This window comes from Manacus candei, unplaced genomic scaffold (assembly GCF_025592945.1).
Source record: "Manacus candei isolate 608988 ecotype Guabito, Panama unplaced genomic scaffold, ASM2559294v1 h1tg000050l, whole genome shotgun sequence".
Lineage (NCBI taxonomy): Eukaryota > Metazoa > Chordata > Aves > Passeriformes > Pipridae > Manacus > Manacus candei.
The window spans coordinates 22,496,224-22,519,063 of NW_026138098.1; the positions used below are offsets into that span (position 1 = coordinate 22,496,224).

At 37.1% G+C, this 22,840-nt stretch overlaps 1 protein-coding gene across 5 annotated transcripts in view; it reads left to right on the top strand.

Annotated features, from left to right (window-relative positions):
• Window positions 1-22,840, top strand: part of KAT6B (lysine acetyltransferase 6B) — a 107,797-nt gene that overhangs the window by 60,644 nt on the left and 24,313 nt on the right. For 4 of the 5 annotated variants that reach the window (XM_051800744.1, XM_051800745.1, XM_051800743.1 and 1 more), the window contains exons 6-12: window positions 22-154; window positions 3,390-4,318; window positions 5,268-5,389; window positions 6,842-6,957; window positions 7,906-8,047; window positions 11,067-11,228; window positions 14,266-14,359. In XM_051800744.1, coding sequence (XP_051656704.1) covers window positions 22-154; window positions 3,390-4,318; window positions 5,268-5,389; window positions 6,842-6,957; window positions 7,906-8,047; window positions 11,067-11,228; window positions 14,266-14,359 — 1,698 coding nt within the window. The remainder of the gene's footprint in view (window positions 1-21; window positions 155-3,389; window positions 4,319-5,267; window positions 5,390-6,841; window positions 6,958-7,905; window positions 8,048-11,066; window positions 11,229-14,265; window positions 14,360-22,840) is intronic. The other variant, XM_051800746.1, reaches the window with a different exon arrangement.

The window sequence follows — 22,840 nt, forward strand, 5'->3', positions numbered from 1 at the left end:
AACTCTTTTTCCTTTGTGTAGGGATGTGGATTTGCCAGGTCTGTAGACCAAAGAAGAAAGGGAGAAAGCTGCTTCATGAGAAAGCTGCCCAAATAAGGCGACGATATGCAAAACCTATTGGACGACCGAAAAATAAACTAAAGCAACGAATGTTGTAGGTTTCTCTTGGGGTTTATTTCTTTATATGTTTTAGAGAATGTAGTCAGATAAGAGTTGGATACAGGTTTAAGTACAGTTTTTAACTGTATTTCAAGTTGGGGAAAAGAGATGACAAGTGATTTAATACATATGCCTTTCAGCCCAATGGCCTTCTGAATTATGCTAAGTGCTTTTTGTGTCATGTCAGAAGGTGATAAGAAAATTCCTGTAACTTAGTTTTTCAGATCCCATACATTTTTGTCAAAAATTGTACCACAAACAGATGCAAAGGAATTTCTCTATGATAACATATGCCACGGCTATATTTTAAGTGTAGCTTCAAATAATTGAAGTATGTACAGAATCTATACTAAGTGGATAATAACAAGGCAATTATATACAACTTCAGGAGACTGTTCTGCTCAAAGACCTGTTCAAGAACTATATAAAAATTACTTTATTAGTTAATATTGGCTCACAAAACCCATTCCAAAAAGTAAACTGTGCAAGTACTACAGAAGTTCTGGTTTCAGTGGTGCTCTGGAAAAGGTGATTACTTGACTTTTGCTGTTAAGCTGCCACTGGTTACTAGGAAAAGGTTGCAATTCCTCTTGCTTCTCAGGACTGTGTTTGTCTAAGACAAGAGCGTGCTGTAATTTCTTTGGTGTTTGTCTTTCCAGGAAACACTGTAGTTGGACATTGTAAGGCTTGTTTGGAGGATTGTTTAAGTAGCGTTGGAATGCTGAGTTGACATTGCACTGAGTGTTAAACAGGAACAGGTTCTGTGTGTTGACTATGTAGCATGTTGCCCTCTATCCCATGTTCTTATCCACGTATGCCTTTCTTTCCTCCTGTTCAACTATTATTTAACTGTTTGGCTATGTCAACTCAGCAGCTTTCTGACTCTATGAACTACTCATTCTCTCATGTGATTGTTACCCAGCTGTTTTTCTCTATGGTCTAAAAACCTGTCCCATATTATCCAGAATTGCACGATAGCTGCTGTAAAACTTTGCATTTTGCAAAATAAGGATTTTTGAAGCCAATAGAGCCAACGTGAGAAAATAGAAAGAAAAGTACTCACAGTACAGTGCACTAGTCAAGTTTGATGTACTTGGTGCTGTGCAGCTTGCTGTATTCTCTTTTCCCTTTCTCTCTGCCTGGATCTTTCATCTTGCCTTTTTGGTCCTAATCCTAAAGTTCAGTGTATGTTGCTCTAGGAAAGTAGTGCAGGATAAAGTGTGGCAGTACGTGAAAGTAAAAGATCTAGTTGTACTGGCTCGTGAGAGCGTGCTGTTAAAGGAAGAGTGGGTGAAACATTGCTTTACTTCTCCGTTTTCCTCCTGAATAAATAACTTAGGAACTTGAAGGTTGAAAATGTTGTGAAGGTTTTACTGTTACATTTTAATATTGATATTGAGCCACAGCTTTTAAAGTGAACATCATGCTGAAGGATGTGGAAGTTGTTTTAGTATTTGATTATGAATAATTTCATAAAGGTTTCCTTTGCAGTGTATAAGCATGTTAGAGGAGTACTTTGGGGAGCTCTTTGTATTACTTCAATGTTTAATATATATATATATATAAACAAAGTAATCTTGTATTGGAAAAATAGTGGTTAGGAGATAAGACTTTTCCTCATGAAATCCTATTTAAAAGTGATTGCAGGGTATAGAACACAACAGTGCCATACATAAAAAGTGTGCGGTCACATGAAATGCAGGAACATTAGCCAATGCCACTTAGTTCTTCTGTAGCACAAAGAAAATCTGTCCAGTAGGACTGGAATAATTTTTTGCCTGTTGACCATGTGTAGGAAGCTCTTCATAGGCAAATTACTGTGTAAGATTAACTTAAACCAGGTGTGTGCTGGCCTCTGGCACCACTACATCTGGTAGTGAGAATAGGTCTTGTGTTACACGTAAGCTTATGACACCAAAGGGTTCAAAAGACTTAGAAGTTTTTTGGGTTTGTTGCCTCTTAGGAGCTAACCAAATTTAAGGATGTGTGGGTGGAAAAGGGACTACTTCTTAAAATGATGGGCCTTTGGAGTTCAGTAAGCCAGATGGTAGCCCTAGGCTGTTAAATCTCTAATTAGATGTAACCTGTTGCAATTAATTACTTCAGTATCTCAATTAAGAAGGCAAAAATCTGTGGAAGAAAATTTTCTGCTGCAAAGTAAATAAGCTGACTTCAAAGAGCAGGATGGAAAAGGGAATGAAAGAAAGCATGTGATGCAACTATATAGCTTTGTTTGCCTTTGTAATTGGATCATGCATCCTGATAGCTATTTCTTTTACTGCAGATATTTTTAAATGTTCTGTTTCTATGTGCTAAAATATACTATTCAGTATTTCTCTCAGTATAGTTCCTCTCTTCAGTCATTAGCAACTAGTTAAACCTGTAATTCTGCTGTCACAAACGTTGGCTTTCAGTGTGCCTTTTTTATTCCTAGCATTTAAGTAAGATTCTCCACTGTTGTTTTTTTTTTTAACACCTTCCATGTTAGGCCTGAGTAGTTCATGGTTTTTCTATAGACACACCTTCTTTACAGTTTTACTCTTTCCTTTGCCTTTTTTTTTTTTAATATTGTTAGCATTTCTAAAGAAAACAGTGTATTTCTTTGGTTTTGTTTTAATCCTCTTAATAAACTACCTTATTTTGCTTTTAGGTCTTTGGTGGTAATTTTTACTACTAGTGTTGGCATACATAATCCAACAAGAGTGGGGAAAAATAGCAATTTCTTGAAAATTGACCGCATTGCTTTAAAGGGCTAATAGACTTTCTCTACAGTTTAAGCAAATGTAGTCTGAAGTTAAGTGTTTTGATATAATATATTAACACTGAAAACATTAATCTCCTTTGTGTGTAAAATAAACTATGGTGATGGAGCAGTTATTCTACAGACATGGTGCATTGATATTTTTCTCCAAATAAGCACACTTTGACTATGCCTAAAAGTAAGTGGGAAGACTGTATACTTAGAAGGTCTTGCTATGCCAGCTGCTTGCAGTTATATGTACTGTGGACTATCTTTTAAAGAAAAGAGGGGAGGAGGAACATAAAGGAAAAGGAAAAAAAAGTAGCTTGATATTATGTCATAGTGTGAAATGTATTTCCAAAGTGTGTATGTCTTTAAATTTCTTTAAAGATTTTTAAGTACAGTGGCCTAAGTAACTTGTATAAACTGTAGGACTTTTTGACAGTAAAGATTTCTAATACTGATTTTTATTTTTCAAATTTTTGCTTAGGTCTGTAACCAGTGATGAAGGATCCGTGAATGCATTCACAGGAAGGGGGTCACCTGGTAGGGGTCAAAAGACTAAAGTCTGTACCACACCTTCATCTGGTCATGCTGCATCTGTGAAGGATTCAAGCAGCAGATTGCCTGTTACAGACCCCACTCGGCCTGGTGCCACCACCAAAATCACCACCACCTCCACCTACATATCTGCCTCTACACTTAAAGTTAACAAGAAAACCAAAGGTCTCATTGATGGCCTTACTAAGTTCTTTACACCATCACCTGATGGTCGCAGATCACGAGGTGAAATAATAGACTTTTCAAAGCACTATCGTCCAAGGAAAAAGGTCTCTCAGAAACAGTCATGCACTTCTCTTGTGTTGGCTACAGGTACCACACAAAAGCTAAAACCTCCACCTTCTTCACTTCTACCCCCAACCCCCATCTCTGGTCAGAGCCCCAGTTCTCAAAAATCCAGCACTTCGACTTCTGACTCTCCCCAAAGTTCTTCCAATCAGTCAAGCATACCCTCCTTTAGTAGCCTTCCTAATAGCAGTCTGCTAAAGGGACTCTTTGATGGACTCTCTCATATCTATACCACTCAGGGACAGTCTCGAAAAAAGGGTCACCCAAGCTATGCACCACCCAAGCATTTGTGTAGTAAACCAGAATTATCTTCCACATCACCATCTAATAGCAATTTCTATGGAAAGAAAGAGGTTAGGAGTAGGTTTATTTCTCATGCCTGTGCCTCTGGATGGGGTGTGTCTAGAGGACATGCTTTTAAAGCAATTGCTCACCTCAGGAGAACAGCTTTCCTTAAAATGCACAGGACTCTAAGCAGATTAAAGTATAAAGTGACCCCTCAGATGGGGACCCCCTCACCAGGGAAGGGGAGCTTGGCAGACGGAAGGATTAAACCTGATCAGGATGATGGTAAGCAAAGGTGAAAGCGCCAACCAAACCTGCGTCCCGTCCAAAACCAAAATTCTTATATTGTCACATAGGTCTTAGCTATTTCTCTTGTTCTTACTTCACTTTCATACAAAAGCAACACAACTTTGACCTTTTATCTAATACTGACTAAATCTCCAAAACATTTTTGGTTTTTTGTTTTGTTTTTTTTTCTGACTAATACCACACCACCTTTTAATTATTTTTTGCATCTGTAGTGACACTAGGAGCCCCAAATGCCTCCATAATGTTGCTTATGGCTGTGTAGTACCGCATGAGTAGCCACTTGTCATGCTACTTTCTTGTTCTTCTCCTGCCATTTCTCTGGCAGTAGTGCTGTCATCATGATTGTGTGCTGTCAGTGCTTATAATGGTGGGCATTTCAATTCATTCCCCTCTGCTCCATTGCTTTTTCATGACCAGTTCCATCATACTAGTCTCCACAACACTTGATCTTTACTGCTGTGAACTACCTTTTTATAATTACTTTTATTTAAGAAAACAATACATTTAATTTATTGTGTTTGAATGTAGCTTAGCATTGATCTCCAAATTGTAAGGGCAACTTTTTTGCTCTTATATTTGTTTTTACCTTCTAGAGTACACTGGAATTTATCAGGTGGCATAGTTCTAGTGATAGAATATACTTCATTTCATGAGGTTCAAAACTAATTTATTAGAACTGGACTATAAAGGCTTATACAGACAGACAAGCAAATAATAGCAAATACCAAAAAATAGCTCATACAGCAGCAAACTACAAAAGAAGGGGGTAAGATTTCACTTCTGTTGCTTAGTAATCCCACATTCAGTTAAAATGGGGAGTCATAACAGCTATAGTTGCTATAATCCTATTTAGGAGTATCACTTTGGTAAGGCACATGTAACCTTCATGTCTGTGAATAAACTTTTTGCTGGTTTTAAATAACAGATACTGAAATCAAACTAAGCATCAAACAAGAAAATACGGATGTGTTTCTGTTGGGAAGCAAGGACACTGTTACACAGGAAGATTTGGAAGTATTTAAACAGGCTCGAGAACTTTCCCTGGAGGTAAGAATCATGTTGCATAAAATGTGGTTATTTCTATAAATAAAAACTCAGTTAATTTTCATAGTCTGTTCATCTTCATTTTTAATATATTCATTTTTATCTAATATATCATGCTTGCTGTGAATTTTATTTGGGAGACATTTACAGGTAACATACAGTTACCTTCTCCTGGATAGGAGACAAGGTATCCTGCTGGAAAGGGTCAGATGGTAAGTTACACCTAGGATAGATTTTTGAAAGATATATTTGAGCATTTTGGACACAGGAGTACACGATTTAACATAGGGTTTAAAAGTAGCAGACATCCAGGTCAGGATCCTGGGTTGATGTTGGTCAGTAAGAATGGTGATTTTCCTCTGCAGATAAAGCAAAAGCTGTGAGAAGTTAAGTCTGTCCCAGAAAATACTGTTTGTTAGAAAACTGAGTTTAGTGAGTTCGTAAGTTTATTTTACACAATTACTTACCACACTTCTAGTTTAAATACTTTCCAGTTTCAGTGAAATTATTTGAGCTGAATCAGACTGGTGAACCAGACTTTTACTTTTATGTGCCCATGAAATGAATAACCACTATCTTTGAGAACCTGGGTCAGAAGTTTGGTGCATGTAATGTTTCAACTGCTGCTTTCCTAAAATGGTATCATAAATGACTGTCTTGTGCTTTTTCAGTAACAGAATTCACTTAATTTTTTTTTCAGGTTTAGTGTACAAGTACTGACATTACCTTCTGTATGGGTCCAACGCAGTGACATTTTTACATTCTTCATTCAGAGCATGTTAACCAACAAACTCAAATTGAGTTTAAAGATTCTGTTTCATTATTAGCTTGTCCTTCTGTTTGCTCATGGAAATAGTTCCCACCTCTTGCTTTCTTTATCTTTGATATGCAGTCCAAAAATGTTAGGTGGTAAGATTTCTGTAATTTGTGAAATTGAAATTGCTTGTTTTTCCCCACCTTTCTTACTCTTTCGAGTCTAGCAGTCATTTTCTGATCAGCTCAACTGCAATATATCTGAGATTAGTGTGTGTTAGTATACTGTTGTTGACTGTTATGAGATAAATTCCAAGGATTGTACGAGTGTTGTGCTGATACCTTTGCTCTCATTATTTTGACAGAAGGACAGCTTTGAGTTTGAATCAGAACAGTAGAGAAGTCCTCAAATTAGATGCTGTGGGAGAAGAGCACTTGAGGCTCTTGTTCCTCTTATTTGGCTGGGCCATGAACCATTTATTTGTATCCACTTGTAAACACTGATCACTTACCTTCATGTTAAGTTGTTTGGCAGCTGGAAAGAAACTTTTGCTGTTTGTATTTGCTGTTTGCAAACTGTCCAACTTTGAATTGCTGAAGCGTCAGGTTTCTCATGCCTTCAGTGGTGAAAATGATGATATAAAGCTAAAATTTCTTTTACTTTTTCTGTAACTAGTATTTTCTTTTTATTGCACCTTACAGAAAATTGGGTGTAAAAACACTGGTGAAACAAGTGGGAGATACCCTTCAGTGATTGAGTTTGGAAAATACGAGATCCAGACTTGGTACTCTTCACCTTACCCACAGGAATATGCAAGGTAGCAAGTTGTCAAGATTGCATGGTTGGAATTTTTACTGACGTGATAATTGTAATTTATTGTCTTACTCTTTTGTAACTATTTATAATTTACGACCTTTAAAAGTAGATATGCCATTTTAATTATAAATTACAAAACAAGAACTATTAAGAATTATTATAATTATTCTGTAATTATAAACGACAGAACAAGAATTCCTTTTTAGCTAGTTCTAATCAAAGATGCAATAAAAAGACTGAGGGTTTTTTTTCCTAGTCCTGCATAAACATCAACTTGCACTGTGTATTGGTGTGGTTTTGTTTGGAGCTTATTTTTGTTTATGCTTTTGTTTTGTTGCTTTTGTTTTCATTTATCTATTTGGTTTTGGCTAGTTTGTTTGTGGTGGGGGGGATTTTTTTTTTTCTTGTCTTAAGCCATTGTGATTACTTATATCCAACATGTGGCCATTTAGACAAATTAATCTTGTAAGAAAAAATCATTTCCTAGCCTTCCCCAGATGAAAAATAAGGAAAATTAAAGGGAAGGAGATCCCCTGTGTTCTGCTTTGTGCCTCCTTTATCTTCACTTGGAACCAGAAGGGTGAAATTTGAGGTATTACTCCAGTGTGCCTACTTTGATGGAGACCACAGCAAAAGCTTAGGTGGAATGGGGGAAGTAACTGGGATCTACTAGAGGCTGGATCACAAAACAGCTACCACACCTCAACTCTGTTGGATTAGGTTCACTGGGATTGGTTGAATCTGACCTTTCCTATCTTCCTTTTCTGATGAACAGTGTGTGAATGTTTAATCATTCACTCTAATGTTATATTTATTTAGTTAGTTATGCTTAAGCAGCATTTACTTATGGTACCTTATATTTGAATGGGGAGAGTTTTTCATTTGTGGTAACTTTGTTTACAGAATGTAAAAACTTTGTGTATTAAATATCTTTTTAATTTTCATACAGATTACCAAAGCTTTACCTGTGTGAATTCTGTCTTAAATACATGAAAAGTAAAAACATTTTGTTAAGGCACTCAGAGAAATGTGGCTGGTTTCATCCTCCAGCTAATGAAATCTACAGAAGAAATGACCTTTCAGTATTTGAGGTAGGTTTATCAAAAATGTAAACTTTTTGGAAGTAACCAGTTTGTAGACATTGCAGACCAATTGTAGAACTAGTGAAAACTTTAACATGCTTAAATACTTCCTTGGAGATTGTTCTTATACTGCAAAAACAAGTCCATCTTCCCTATTCAGTTCTATCCTTTGGGGCCACGTTCTTTCATGATTCATACTTGTGCTTCATGCATTAGCCAACCTCTTGCTTCCATTGCTGGTCTGCCTTTCCCTTCTCAGCAGAAGTACCTCTTCCACCCATTCATTTCTGGCTATTTGAGTGTCTTGGGTATAGGGAGAAGGCTAATCATAGTGTCCGTGCTCCCAAAGTAAAAAAGGAAGCAAAGCAGCTTCTCGTGTGTTCTAAAATCGTGAATGTAGCTGCTGGGTGCTCTTGCCCTCCTTTTGGATGTTTGAGAAACTTGGCCAAAACCATCCTGGCTGGGTGGTAGAGGTTTAGGCCAACTTTGGCCAGAACACACTGCCTTTAATTAATAAAAAAATACGTGTCCACAAACTCAACTCTGGACTTATTAATCTAAATTATTCTCTTGGGAGATGACTTCTTGTAAGTTTGAGGTTTTGTGGATATCCCAGACAGTAGAATTCTGTGTTTCAAATAGCATACCTGCACTTATATAAAACTATGCATTAGCCTTCACATTCCTGTTTCTCAAGCATTGTTACAGATAGCATTAACAGAAAAGGCTGCTGAGGTTACTAGGACTTCTTTTGAGACTGTTTCTCAACAGTGTTATTTAGATGTGTATATTGATAATGTCTTTTTAAATCCAAATGTCAGATTCTGCTTCAAACTTGTATTTTCATACTGTATAAGTGTCTGTTTTGCTTGATCATTGCCCTTATCTGTTCAAACAATGGTAGATGCAGTCTTGAAGTTCTTACTTAAATTAGAATAAGATCTTAGTATTTGGTTCACTTGTTTGTGTTTGTACTATTAAAAAAATAGCTATTTTCATCAGGGTTGCTTCTTTCCTGACTTGAGCAATTTTTATAAATATTGTAGATCTGCCAGCAAAGGACTTATGTTTTAAACAGACTTAACTCTTTTCCTATCAAGAAGTGAAATTGTCCCAGCCAGTCTAAAATAACTTTATTTTCTCTATTAAGAGGTGTTAAGAACTGTGCAGCATACAATAGGCAAATTGTGCTTTCCCATTTATTTTCATTGACTACTCCCGACATGTAAATAAAAAATTCTTTAAAAAATAAAGTAAAGTACAAGGGATGGGGAGGTGGGGAATTGCTGCAAAAAGCACACGACAGACAAGGTGTGTGTGAGAGCAACGTCCCAACTCCACTGCTTTTATCCCCTTTCTCTATTTTAGGTGCTTCAGTAAGCACTTTTGTTAAGCCTTCTGAAATAAATGTGGTTGGTTTGAGTTTTTTTGTTTCCAAGGTTAGTGTTGATTGTTACTCTGATTACTGTAGAAACTCAGTCATTAGTTGATGTCCTTTTTCATAGATCCTTTCAAGAATTCCGTGCAACCATTTTCTTTTCAGCAGAATGAAGGGTTTGTGATTTCCTTCATGTTTTATGTTTTTGAGAGGAATAGAAATAAGTTTGGCATTTTGTGATTTATGTACCTCTGCCCAGAGCATGACTTCAACAGATTTGAGAGAAGACTTTGACATAGCTTACTGCTATGCTGTAGCCAGGAAACTTTTGACAGATGCTTGCTTTTGAGCTTGCCCACCCCTCTTTTTTCCCCACTTCTCACATTTAAAACTGATGAACAAGCTGTGTTTGCCTGAAACTTAAGGTTTTTTACATTTCTGTACAAATGTTCTTACTGAAAAAGACAGCTCACATAATTTGCATTTTCAGGCTTATGGCTTAGCCAGTGGAGATTTCTACTTTCTAAATGTTCACATTGAATTTGCACACTTGCTAGTAAGTGTGAAAAGTAACAAAAAGCACCTGGAAAATACAGTGTGTTGAGAGCTTAATGTATTTGATAGGTTCTTAAGAGCTGTATGCAAATTTATTCTGCTGCATTTAGGAGCAGTGAGGGTCCATTAAATGTTGAGGTTTTTTAATCCAGTTAATGCACCTATACTACTGAAATAGCCTTAAAATCCCTAAGTATGTCCAAAAGGTTGGATTTTACTCAGAATTCTAACTAGGATTTGTACTCAAAACAAATTAGAATAGAATATGACTTCTTTTTCAGCACAGTGTGCATAACATTTGTCTGCCTCTGTGAATGAAACACAGCTACTGTCATTATCAAAGAACATCATACAAGCAAACCTTTCTATTAGGAAGATTATTTAAAAAATGCTGTTGCCTTTGACTGAACTTTCCCTTTCAGGGAGTACCTAATTGATCTAGGAAATCTGCATCTGTGTCTGCCGTTTCTGTAGCTGAGTCACAGCTTGACTCTTTACACTCGTAATATACCTAGACTAATTGTAGTATTTAGCCTGAAAATTTACTTCACTCACTCAGTAGCGTTTTAGTCTGGCATGGAAATTTTGTCTTGTCTAATTTATCCAAAACATTGATGCGATTGATGTGTAATTTGCTACTCATTTATTGGCATTGCACCTTAAGGACTCAACATAATACACTTCATTGTTTTGTTTTTTTTTTTAAGTTGTTGTGCACACTGCCTTCTAGCAAACCACAGTTTAATGCATTTTAACTAGTGCATTTTGTTTTGTTGTCTGCTAGCCATTTTCACTCCAGGAATAAAGTGAAAGAGGTCAGTCTATCTTGAACAATTAAAAGGTGAAGTTACTTTGTTTGATAAATCTGGATACTCAGTTACATAAAAATGCGAAGTAATTAGTACTAATTGGAGATTTCTTTCTTAACAAGAAACTGGGGCATTTTTCTTCTGAACCTGAATGTGTTTTATTGGGTGTTTTTTCCCTAACACCATACTATTCACATTTCTTTCTAGGATATGATTGATTGAAAAAGTTGTTTTGTCCTAACTTGTTGGTGTCTTGCAAGTAACTGCATCTGTCTTACTTTTCTAGGTTGATGGAAATGTGAGCAAAATTTATTGTCAGAATCTCTGTTTGTTAGCTAAGCTCTTTCTGGACCACAAAACCTTGTATTATGATGTTGAACCATTCCTCTTCTATGTCCTTACAAAAAATGATGAGAAAGGCTGCCATTTAGTTGGATATTTCTCTAAGGTAAAAAGAAAAAAAAAGTGGGTTTATTTAACGTTTGTAATTTCCTGTTCCCCTTAATACTGGTGACAACAGCAAGGAAAAAAAAATTGCAAGTTAAAAAAAAAAATAATCAGAAGCTTGAAAGCCTCTCTGTAAATCTCAACTGTTATGTGTCTCAAATACACTGTACTTGGCTAGTGATACAAATTGAGAATGCGTTCAGCCACGTGGTTTTGGGTGTTTTTTTTCTAAATTTGGGTTTCTTGTTTATTCATTTGTTTTGTTTGTTCCCAGAATGTGTTGTGGTTTCAGTTGAATATTTAAATCTTTCTCCTGCCCCTAACGTTTTTGCATTAGTATGCCAAACCTAACTTGTAAAAGTTGCAGGTACTTGGAATGTTGATGTGTTTTCAGGGCTTGAGGCCAGCAGTTCAAGCTGGCTATTTAGATGTAAATTGCCAGGGATGTTCCTCTTTTGTGTACAGTGGAATCTAATGCAGTTACTTATTGCACTGATGTAAGATTGCATTGCTTAACTTCATGGTGGATGTCTTGGCTTAGAGTGGATGCCTCTGGTTGTGGCTGAATTTCAAGTAATAGGTGGCTGCTATAGACAAAAATAATACTTATGGGAACTATCTTGACAAAGATGACCAAGAAATACAGTGTAGTTAGATGTAACTGCAACAGGAAAAGCTTCCATTGTCCATAATTTGCCAATAAGGGATGGGATGAATAGGTGCAGTTACTCAGAAATTCAGTACTTCCTGCCCCTAGTGTCACCACCTCCTATTGACTGTATAATTTTCTTTCTTGAAGAAGTGATTTGTATGAAGATAACACTTTGGAAAAGTCCAAAAATCTTGTCAGATTACCTGGATATTGTAAAGTAATCTCTTGGATGTCTGACCACATCCTTCTGAGAGGTGGGCCTTGTTGGAATTAAAGTAACAGTGAGGCATGTAGGCACAATTTACACTGTTTTTTATGTCAGTCAGAACTTCTTGTGTTTTAAAACATGTCAACTTTGATTTAGGCACATTTTCTCCATTTATTTAAGGTAAAGCAGGTTAAGGTGAGTCTCTCTTGACCCCCCCCCTTATCATAGAATTATTAATGTTGCAAAGTAACTCTGAGATCATAGAGTCAAACTGTTAACACAGCACTGCTATGGTCACTACTAAACCATGTGCCCAGGTGCTACATTTACAAGTTTTTTGAACATTTCCAGGGATGGTGATTCTACTACTTCCCTAGGCAGCCTGTTCCAATGCTTGATAATGATACACACATCTTCTTTCAATGAAGAAATTTTTCAAAGAAGAAATTTTTCCTAACATCTAATCTGAACATCCCCTGGTGCAACTTGAGACCTTTTCCTCTCGACCTGTCACTTGTTACAAGGGATAAGAGATTGACTTACTAGAGTCCAAGTAGAACACATCCACAGCCTTTCCCTCATCCTCCAAGTGGGTCACCCTGTCATAGAAGGAGGAACCTGTCAAGTTTGTCAGGCAGGACCTGCCTTTCATAAACCCAAGCTGGCTGGGCCTGCTGTTCTGCATGTGCAGTGTGATGGCACTCAAGATCATCTGCTCTATGACCTTCCCTGGCACTGAGTCAGTCTCACAGGCCTGTAGTTCCCCAAATCCTCCTTCCACCCCTTCTTATAGATGGGCTTTACATTTGCTAACAGGCTGTCACTTGGGACCTCTCTGGTTAACCAGGACTGCTGGTAAATGATGCAGAGTGGCTTCGTGAGCTCTTCCAACAGCTCCCCGGGTACCCTTGGGTGGATCCCATCAGGCCCCATGGATTTGTGTGGGTCTGTGTAGTACAGCAGGTCACTGGCCATTTCCTCCTGGATCACAGGGGCTTCATTCTGCTCCCCATCTCTGTCTTCCAGTTCAGGGGGCTGGATACCCCAAGGACAGCTGGTCTTGCTATTAGAGACTAAGGCAAAGAAGGCATTAAATACCTCAGCCTTTTCCCCATCCTGTGTCACTGTTTCTTGAGAGTTTGGGAAGTCTGTACAGAGAAAATACTTAACCATACTGCAGAAAATAGGAAACCTTCTGAAATATGGCTTAGGTATCTGCTCTCCCAGCTGAAGAAATACTTGGGAATGAGCATACTGGCATGTGATCCTGTCAGTATCATCACTGGTCTAGTGTCATCTTATGTGTGGAGGCTGAAGTGATAGTGGGTGTCTTAAACTATACATGTGCTTACCACAACTTCTTGTCACTTAGGCTGACCTGGATATTTTTGGTTGATTTATTTCATCTCCCTCAAAACTATGTATCACTGATTTTTAGGGTGTTTTTGTTGTTTGTAATCTTTTAAAGGTAACATGGCTTTTCCTTTTTATCAGTAGATTGGAAAGAAACTGTAAACTTATATAGTTAGAACAGCTTCCTAGTTCAGCTTCTTCCTCCTGTTGTCTTAATCAGTGTGATCATTGCCTGTATATGACTTCATTCGGTCTGAAAGGGCTTTTGCTTCTGAGCCTTGATTTTTGGTTCAGTTGAGAAGCATTCAGCTTTGAAAAGTTAGTGTATTGCAAGTGTAACTTCTTAGTTCTGCAGGTATGGGGTTCATCCCCTGCACCCTGACCACATACTCATTCAGAGAGAGAAGACAAAATAAAGATGAAAACCAGCAGGCACTTAGTGTAACAGTTGTATAAAATACAACCTCACCATGTGTATGGATATTACATTCCATTTTTATATCCTTGACAGAATGGTCAGTGAAGCATGAAAATATTTCCCTCTTCTTACTGTCTTCCTCCTTTACTTAAACTTCATTATGCTGTTCAGACAATGTATTTAATTTTTAAGATGCTGAGTAGTTAACTAATTAAAAAATATTTTGAAGGATATTTCTAATATTTCCTTCTTACAATTATATGTTGAGGTGGAATTATTTGACTTTGGTACTGACCCCATACATCTGTTCACCTTATTGGGATATGGTACAAGGACAGTGGCAGGTGCAGGCAATTGCCCACTTCAGCAGTGCTTTGACATACTTGATCTGTTTCTCCTTCCCACAGGAAAAGCTTTGCCAGCAGAAGTACAATGTCTCCTGCATAATGATCATGCCCCAATACCAAAGGCAAGGATTTGGAAGGTTTCTCATTGATTTCAGTAAGTGAAGTGTTTTATTTACACTTGTGATCCAAGGAGCTGACGGCTGTTATAAGAAAGTGTAACATGTGAAACTTTATTTAACTTGCTTTGTTGTTTTTATCAATAGATAATGGGATTTCTGTTTATGTTTACGTAGGATAGAAAAGCTCCCTGAAGTGAAAAACTTAGTGCTACTCTGTTATTGTACTCAAGGAAATTGAGAATGGATCTCTCGGCAGTAATATTAGCTCACAAAGCTATTACCCTGAATGAATTGTCTAAATTACCTTCCATTTTGCCTTGCTCATTAGTATAAGAGGAGGCAATTATTTGTGATTGTAGCTAAGAAGGTATTAGTCTAAGGCATTGTCTACATTCTAATATTTTTAACTTGTATCTTCTTTTAGCTAGAAAACTGTTCTAATTGAAGAATTGCTGCATAGAAGGAGTGTGTTTTGGGTTTTGTGTTCATGACTTCCTTAGAGAAAATGGTTATCAAAAAAAGTGTAGGTGCTCATGGCTGTACTTCCTGTTTTGTTTTGCTGAGTTGTCTGACCTGTTAGAAAGCTTCAGGCACACTTGTTTAGATACCAGTTTGTTATTCTCCAAATCTTTAAGGTGCAGTAGAACTCCAGACAAAATTATCTAAGGAACCTTCTCAGTTAAATGTCCTCAGTATTACTGAATCCAGCTTTCTACTGTAATTTAGAGGGAGGATGACAAGGAATTAGTGTATATTGTGTGTGGGTGGTTTTCACTATTATGTTTTTTAAAGCACTGTTGAATTACATGACAACAGAGATAGCTCAGATAATAGGATTCCTGCCCTGAAGGTGTATGCAAGAACATTAAAATGCAAATAATAATACATTGCAGTATAACAGCAGGACAAAGACAATAATTTGTAACTGTAGAGTTTTCAAGGTCTGTGTCTTGCAGTGTTCTACCCAGCATGACTGCACTAAAATGTATAAAGATACTTAGTGTGTCTCATCATTGTATGGCTTTAGAAACAGCCTTCACTATACCCCTGTGAATCAGGTAAGGATGTTTCTGGACCACTTAATCTGCCATTGAAATGTAACCATCACTGGAGTGGAACACAGCAGCTGTTCCGTTGTGCACCTTCTGCAACCTTTTAGGAAAGGCTGTGACAAGTACCACATATTTCTGGAACTGTGGAGTGAACTTTAGGCTCACTTAGGTAGAAATTGACCCTGGTTTAGCATTAAAATACTTTTTTGCAAAAGGAGACGGAGAACTCTTAGTAGGCACAATTGGTAAGTACTTCCAGGCTTTGGCTTTGTTTGTTACTATGTGGTATCTCTCAAAAAAAAAAAAAAAAGAAGAGCGCTCTTAAGAAACGTTATTCTGGTTGAATTTGCAATAGTTATGTTTACAAAACCAATGGCACAGCCATGAAACCCATGGATTCCACAGAAGGTCTGCATATGAGTATGCTGTGTCTCTTTGGATATGTGCTCTGTTACTGTACCATGTGCTACTTAATCTGGGAACATCATTAAGATGTTCTGTCTTTCTTATCCTACTGGAAAAATCTTTAAGCACATTGAGTTGTTTGAATCATTAGGTTTTATGTGTTAACTTACAACAGGACCCAATGGTGTTCTATCTTGGTGTTTATCTGGTGCTGTTCCTACAGTCTTTCCTCTTTGCAGACATGTTTATATCACAGGTGTGGGCTGCAGCTGTGAAAACTGGGCATAGTCCAGAGACCACTTTCAGCTTCTGCTGTAGCTAACATACTGCCCACTTCATGACCACACAATCAGTCCTTCAGTACCTTTCCACAGTATTTTCCCTTTGTTTTCTCGACAGAGGTTCCCTTAACTAATTGGGAATCAGACTGTCTCAGTTGCCGACAGAACAAAGAACCAAGAGGTGACTGAGAAAATCTGGCTCTGTAGTGTGAGTGAGGTACAAATTGCATGAAAGGTAGTGAGAGAACTTTGAGGCTGTTTCTCCCTAGATGTGTAAAGGAGAAGGGCAAGTTATCAGGCTAGTTTTCCTAGACTGTGCCATGAAATGTGGCAACCATAGCTTCATCTGAATCACTGAGCCCAAAATCTGTCTTCATACAGAAGAACCCTTTGAAGTCAATTTTACTTACTCTTTTTTTGGAATTTTACTTGTGGTTCTGCTTTTTATGTTATAATTGACTAACTGCCATCTTCTTTGTACTTTTTACCTTTTTTGTGCACTTGTGGTCTCCTGTGTATAAGTTGCTCTAGCTGGCCTGAGAAGATGTGCTATAACAAAATTCTGGTTATTATTCTAAACTTGAACAGAGCAAGTTTATCATCGTTTAAAACATTCTTTGCCGGTGACATTATTGAGACTGTCATGTTCTCATAAAGTTGTTGGAAGATAAATTTTATGCTTTGAATGTTAAGTCTTCATTTGTTATGTGGGTAATGCTTGTAAACTGCTCTATTTTGAAATCTGTGAAGCAGTCACTGATACTTGTCTTTTTTCATAACAGTAACCAGAATAGTTTTTAGACTACAATAATAAAAATGTAACTGAGCAAGTAATTTTCAGAAAATGATAGTTAAAAAACACAAAAGGGAAGGTTTTAAGAACCGTGTGCGAGCAGCTGGCTGCTCACATTACTTTGTGTACATCTAGACACTTGATGGAAAGGCTGGAAAGCATGCAGCCTTAAGCCACTCATGACTTCTGCTTTGTCAGCAGTCTGGTGTAAATGTAGTTTGTGGTCAAAATTTGCTTCCTTTTTGGTAAGTGAAATGCATTTGTTTGTTCAGATTGTGGTGCATTCTTTTGCCTTGAACTAATTTAATGTTCACAGATGAGTCTTATATGGTCATGCTGTAACTTGAATGGGAAAGTCTGCTAAAAGACAAATAGGTATTTGTTTTCTGACCATTGATTTTTGGTTGTTTTTTTTAACTTATATTCTGTTAACTACACTTAAACGTATCTATATTTCAAATTGAAACTGATAATACTGTTATTTCTTACTCTGTAGACACCACTGTAAAGGTTTATCTGTCTGTGTCTTCAGGAATCTGTAATCTCACCTGTGGGGAAATGATTTTAAAAAAGAAGAAATTAACTTTTGTGAGAAGCAAGCATACTGTAAAATGCCTGAGTTCGCTAGTCTTGATTGTCTTCAGCAAAAATTTCATTTGTAGTTTTCTGTATGTCATTCATCATTTAGATAGCAATGTTATTGTTAAAACCAGAAGATTTTTTTTTTTGATTGTAGGGAAGTTAGAGATTTTGACTGTTATAGAAGTTTGTTGGGCTGTTTGGAAATTGAAAAAAGTTGTTATAAATATTTATTAAACAACTAAACTGTCAATCTGTAAAAATGAAGACTTGATACTGCTTCATTTTGCTTAATTCTCTGTAAGATAAAATCAGTTTAACCTATTTTATGTTCTTGAAACTTGTCATGCTACAGACCAAGTGCTTTACATGAAGTCTTTACTTTGTTTACACTGAATATACTTTAATAAATATTATAATGGTTGATGTTTCACGTAGGGATAGGGAACCTAATTTTTATTTGGAGTGTATTTAAACGTACAAAGCATTTCCTGAAAATAAATAAAGGTCTTAGTTTGGTTGTTGTATTTATACCTTCCTGCCTTTTACAGGAGGGAAAGTTCTTGCCAAACTTCTAAGGTTTGGGCTGTTTGTTTTGTTTTCATTTCCTTGTTGTTCTTGTATTCAGTGAGGTTGACTGGATCGTGATTGCAGGGTCGTACCTGAGGGAGAATAACTGAATTCTGCACCCATCTTTTGTATGTGTTGTAAATAAAATTTTTTGGCAAGTAGACTCCATAAAGCAGGCTTTATTGTGTAAGAGCCCATTCTGGATTTGTTTCACTTCAAGTCCATTTGTGGTGATAGACAGCTCTCATTCCTGTCACAAGGATTACATGTGTTTTCGTTTGGGTGAGCCTTTATATGTCCTGTGTCAGTTCAGCCTGCACTGCTGCTGTGGGTTTGACAGTGCAAGCACTGAAGCTACGGTGTTGTGACTTCTCTCTGTGCAGACCCCTTTCTTTTATAAACTTTATCAACTTCTCTATACAAGACATTTTTCTTTGCTTTCTTGATTTGAGCTCTTGCAAATCTTCACGTGGTTTTTATTTCTGTTCCTTAGGCTGCAGTGCCAGGACATACTAGTATTTCTTTATTTGGCATATCTAACACGGAGTTCAATATTACTAGAATGGAGTACAGCAGTATTTCATATTTGTTTTCTGTAAGTTTAAAGTCATCTTTTGATTCACATTTCTTCACAGAGCTCATCTTGTTACAGTCCTGTGTTCCTGCTTACTGGATTGCAAATTCTGTGCTGGAGGCCTAGCCAGCAGTTGAAGGAAAAGAAATGCATGTGACTATTAGGATAAACCTTTCCAATTATGCTGACCAGTATGCTGACAATTCATTTACATTACAGTTATAACCAGGCTTTTAATGCTGAGGAGCAAAGTCCTTGATAACCTGTTGTTATTTATCTTCAGGGCGTTTCTGGTCCAACTGATTATAGCAGTTTCTTACTCCCCTTCAGAATTCCTTCTTTTCATTTGGTTGTCTGTTCACTGTGAAATTATTATTCTTGTTAGAGAGATGAAACATGTTTTAAGGATGCTGGCATACTATTTGGGCTACATACATTCTTTGTTTTGTGTGTAGGGTTTTTTTTTTTGTTCACTTGTCTGAATGTTTGGGAAAGTTGGTGCTGACTTTTTGAACTTCTGTATCATTTATTGCATGCAACTTTTAATGCTGGATTTTTTCCCGTTAGCTTGAATTAACCCCAGATTCCCTTCTGGGATGTGTAGCTCAGATTTTTTTGTGAGGAAGCCGTGACAGGGAAGGGCAATTAAGTCTGGCAGTGAAAGAAACAAACAGAATTTGTATTACCTGAGGAGTTTTAGTGGCTCTGTTAAATGTCCTTGTTTGCTTATTTCCCCAAATCTGGTATCTGTTTCTTGGCCACGTGTTTGGTTTTTTTCCTGTTCAAGTCAAAGAGGTGAATAAATCTTCAAGTCCTGATTTGCAAAAGAGTATGAGCAGTATCAGCACTTGTGCAACAACTCATGTACAGCACCAGGGAAGGCAAATTTCCAAGGGATGAGAGGAAGGAAAAGGTGACTGTATAAGTAAGGGGAAAACTGTTGATGAGAAGTCATTTCTTTCCTTCTAAATGCTTTTCATGAATGACCATCAGAGCCATTGATAAAGGATGTCAGTACTATTACTGATCTTTTTAAAATGGTGTCTTAGAGAGAGAGATTCCCTCTCTTGCTCAGTTAGTTGCAAAATTCATTAGTCTGTGTTGCTTCTCAATAGGAAATGGCTCAGCAAAGGCCTGTGAACAAGATCAGTGTAGTGTTCATTTGCTGTGTAAGCTTTGAGGAAATCGATTGAAGACCTGGAACTACAAGTTGTTTCTTTGCTCTCAGTTTTAATCCTGTCTTCTTGACTGCAAATTCCTACAATACCTTGTCCATATATAACCATTTAGGGGCTCTTGTGCACAAAAGCTGAATCATCAGCTGAATCAGTGAAATATTCTGTGCTGAAAGTGGGTGGGGAGTAAGTACAGATGTCCTCAAAGGTGTTTGTTATACCCATGGTCCTGTATGGACTTTGTTTGAGAAGTAAGGGATGGTGATGGGGCAGTGAATAGACAAAAAAAGGATGCATAGCTTTGTAAAGTGCATTCTTGAATTCCTTCCAGTTTGCACTTGTTTCAGAAGATCTGCATCCCTCTGTGGAAATGTGGAAGACTGTTCATTCCTTAGTGCTCAGTAATACAGTAATACAGAAGTTGTAAGCATTGTGTGTTGAGTCCAGAGACTGCTTTAGGCAGAGAAGTTGTCTGTCCCACAAGCATCTGTATTGATGAGAATGGGGTCAGTGTGCTTATTTCTTACTGCCAGCAGTTTTGAGACACTTTTGAAACAAGCTGAAAAAACTGCATTACATGAAACCTGGGATAGTCTTCAGGCACAGTTTAAGGAGACTGAAAAGCATGAGATTTTCCTTTGGTGTTTAATGCAATTTTGTTCCTCCAGCAAGTTTGTTAAAGAGCTTGTCTAGCCTGTAAAATAAGTATTTCTGTGAAAGGAAAGAGGTTTGGTTTCTGTTAAACTTGAAGAAAATTATATAGTTCAAAAATAAAACTGCTTATTTTTGAATATGTTCAATTCAAACAGCATTTGCTCTTCTAGGGTCAGCTAGTTATTTCCAGCTTCTGTGGCTCCAGTACTTGAAAAGCTCTATCTTCTGATATCAACAAATGGTTATTTTGATGGAAAATAAGAATTCCTTTTGGACAATATTGAGCCTTGTTTTCTCATTCATGTGCATTACTATGTCTTGGGTTTTTGCATTGTCTTCAGCAGGAGTGAGGGTTGAGCTTTCCATGGCTAGTTGCAGTTTGGACAGTCATCTTTTCTAGTTTCATCTTCCAAACTGGCTTTGTGGTACTTTAGTGTATCAAGAAGGTTTGAAAATGTTGCTGTGCCAGAAGATCAATTTTATAACTTGCTTATCTGTGGTTCTTGCTATAGTGTTTTTAGGTTTCTTGCTTTAACAGCAAATTAGGTTACTCCTTTGTGGAAACCTGAAAAGCAATGATTTTTTGTGAAGTATTATGTTTGTGCAGTCATCCAAAAAAATCTAATTGAGCAAAACTTGAAACTAGTAATGGACTAACATGTGGCCTCTCATTTAGGGCACCATATTGCTGATAAGACACTAGCATTAGAGAAAATGTCATGACTGTTTGGAAGATAAGTAACTTTTAAAAAATGCAATAAATGTGTTGGAAATAAGTGGTGCAATAAGAGTAAAAATGCTGCCTGAGATTTTTACAGTGCCTCTGAGAAAGTAGTGTATCAGTAAAGGAAAAACCTTGGAAAAGGTAGCAGACTTTCTTGACTGAGGGCTTTAATTTTTTAGTAGGAAGCTGGCGTGAGGAAAATGAGCAAAGCCATTACAGTACAGAAATGGTGTTGTTTCTTCTTTAAAGAATACTTGAAAATGGAAACAATGACAAACCATTAACAGAAGCACCATGAGGGCAAGAAAGAGCAGAAGTAGTGAAAATATGTATTTTTCTTCTTCATTATGATGAACTGACACAGTTTATTTGCTGTGTAGCCTTACTTTGTGTTAAGTAACTGTGTAGACTTCTCTTACAGTAACAGGTCAAGGGTGGGTAACTAGTTTAAAACTCTATTCAGATGGAAACAAGACATAGACCTTGAACTGAGAAAAGCTGTGCTCTTTATAATAGTTAATAAATTAACCTCTGGAAAACAAAGAAAACTCGAAAAAAATGTAAAAGTGGGTGCTGTAATGAAGGAAATGCATTAGATGGAGGTGTGTTCACATGTATGGCATGTAAGTTCTGGTACTGTTATGCAACTACTGGGAACCACTGTCTGATACCTGCTTGCAGTTTAGAACTAGCCTAAGCTGCAGTGGACTGTAAGCAGTTGGATCTACTTGTTTGGTGTGTGTTTATTTAGCACTGATAGTCTAAATCTCCTTATGAGAAATGGGAAGTAATGTGTTGACCAGAAAGTAATATTTTTGAAAACCTACTATAAGAGAATCATAGGAATTTTTTAGATATATCATAACTTTAATCAATTATGGATATGAAGTATAAATAGCATTTGAAAAATTAGGATGCCTGTGGAGTGATGAACTCTTTCTGTAAACACCTGTTACAGTGTTTATTTTCCAAAATCTGATGTTGAGATGTTTTACAGTTTGCTCTAACAAATATTGAAATATAACAGAAATACCACCTAGGAATAAATACACTTTTTAAAACAGTTGTTTACAGTCATGCTTTGCTGTGGCCTTTAAACAGAAGGGGGGGGGGTTAAGATAAAATTTATTCTAACTAAGAGCGTTTCAGCATTCCCTTTCTCACATTACAGTTTCTCACATTACAAGGACTGTTTTGTTACTGCTGAGGGAGTGGCAAACAACTGAAGGTGAGAATGTGAGACTAGGAGTAGAGAGGAACAGGATTTTTTTTTTTTTTTAATAGGCTTTATGGGAAAGGTATTTTCTCAAACTACATTTCTGAAGAATTAAGGATCTGTGTAAAACAGGCCTGTGTCATTAACTGTGGTGGCCCATAATGAATCATTCTCTGGTGTGGGGTATTTTACAACTGACTGACTTGTGTACCCCAGTACAGAATACTGTGTCAATCTCCTCATCATTTTCTGTTGGTGTGTTTACAAGTGCATTGTGTCCAAAGGAAAGGTTGAATTACCTGCCTTTTTTTTTTTTTTTCTCCCCTCTAGGAGAGAATTTAAAGTGTCTCTGAGAGCTGTGAATTTGAGTGAGCCTGACTGCTGCTGCTTATTTTCTGTTCTTTTCTTGATGATTGATTGTGTTGCTGACCTCAAGGCTTGAGTTTGGCCTCTCGTAAATAACTAATAAGGAGCATTCTGTCAAGCTGAGATT